General features: G+C 58.4%; 1 protein-coding gene across 1 annotated transcript in view; it reads left to right on the top strand.

Annotated features, from left to right (window-relative positions):
• The window catches only part of LOC103398874 (A disintegrin and metalloproteinase with thrombospondin motifs 13-like), a 15,224-nt gene that overhangs the window by 12,231 nt on the left and 2,043 nt on the right, over window positions 1–950 (top strand). The window contains 4 exon segments of the mRNA XM_025053848.1: window positions 24–281; window positions 382–481; window positions 565–694; window positions 777–944. Of these exon segments, the coding sequence (XP_024909616.1) occupies window positions 24–281; window positions 382–481; window positions 565–694; window positions 777–944 (656 nt within the window).

Genomic DNA, 950 nt, shown 5'->3' with positions numbered 1-950 from the left:
TTCCTGCCAGGTACGACGTCTAGGGCGGGGGAAAGATTTCAACGTTTCTGTTGTTTTCAACCTCCGGTGCACGTCCTCACAGGTGGAGCGTGTCGGAGTCTGCGAACTGTTCTGCAGTCTGTGGGCCGGGACAGGCCAGACGTGTGGTTAGGTGTGTCCAGACGAAGGCAGGTCAGGACGTGGAGGTCGACCCCGGCTTGTGTCTGCAGCTTCGTAGACCACCTGACTCTGTACCCTGTGTGGTCGACGTCTGTCCCATCAGGTGGGAATCTGAAGGAGCGGTAAAAAAAAAAAAAAAAAAAATCATTTGAAACGTCTTCAGGTTTCGTGTCCTGTATCAGGACAACCTGACCTTTGACCTGGACATTTTTTTCTCACCAGGACCAGCCTGCGCCCAGGTCCGGTCTGTCCCAGTCCACAGACACCCCTGTGTACGTCTGGAGTCCTGTCGTCGGCCAGTGTTCCAAAACCTGCGACGGAGGTGAGATTTGAACCTACGACGACAGTACCGCCCCCTACCTGTGGGTGGCATATAAACTTCCTGACTCGACACCTGCTCATCAGGAACGCTGCAGGTGTGGTTTTCCTGTGTGGACCATCAGACCAGGTTGGGGGTTCCAGACCTCTTCTGCGACCCGTCCTCCAGACCTCCTCCTCAGTCTGAGAGCTGCGGCGCGGCGTCCTGCCCGGCCACGTGAGACCGGAGTCGCACCTCAGACCACTTGGGCTTCTGTTCTCTTCAGCGACACTTAGCGGTACCATGTTTTGACCACCAGGTGGCGATCCAAGGAGGGAGCCTGCAGTGTAACGTGCGGAGGGGGCGTGGCCAACAGGGTGCTGTACTGCGCCCGGGAGACGGAGACGGGGGAGACGGTGGTGGTGGATTCGGAGTGTGGCGAGTCGGAGAAACCCGCAGCTGTGGGGACGGGGAGTGTACACAGCGGGCCAGC

Source organism: Cynoglossus semilaevis, unplaced genomic scaffold (assembly GCF_000523025.1).
Source record: "Cynoglossus semilaevis isolate Cse_v1.0 unplaced genomic scaffold, Cse_v1.0 scaffold392, whole genome shotgun sequence".
Taxonomy (NCBI): Eukaryota; Metazoa; Chordata; class Actinopteri; order Pleuronectiformes; family Cynoglossidae; genus Cynoglossus; species Cynoglossus semilaevis.
The sequence above is the reverse complement of the archived record's forward strand: the minus strand, read 5'-3'. Positions and strand labels throughout refer to the sequence as shown.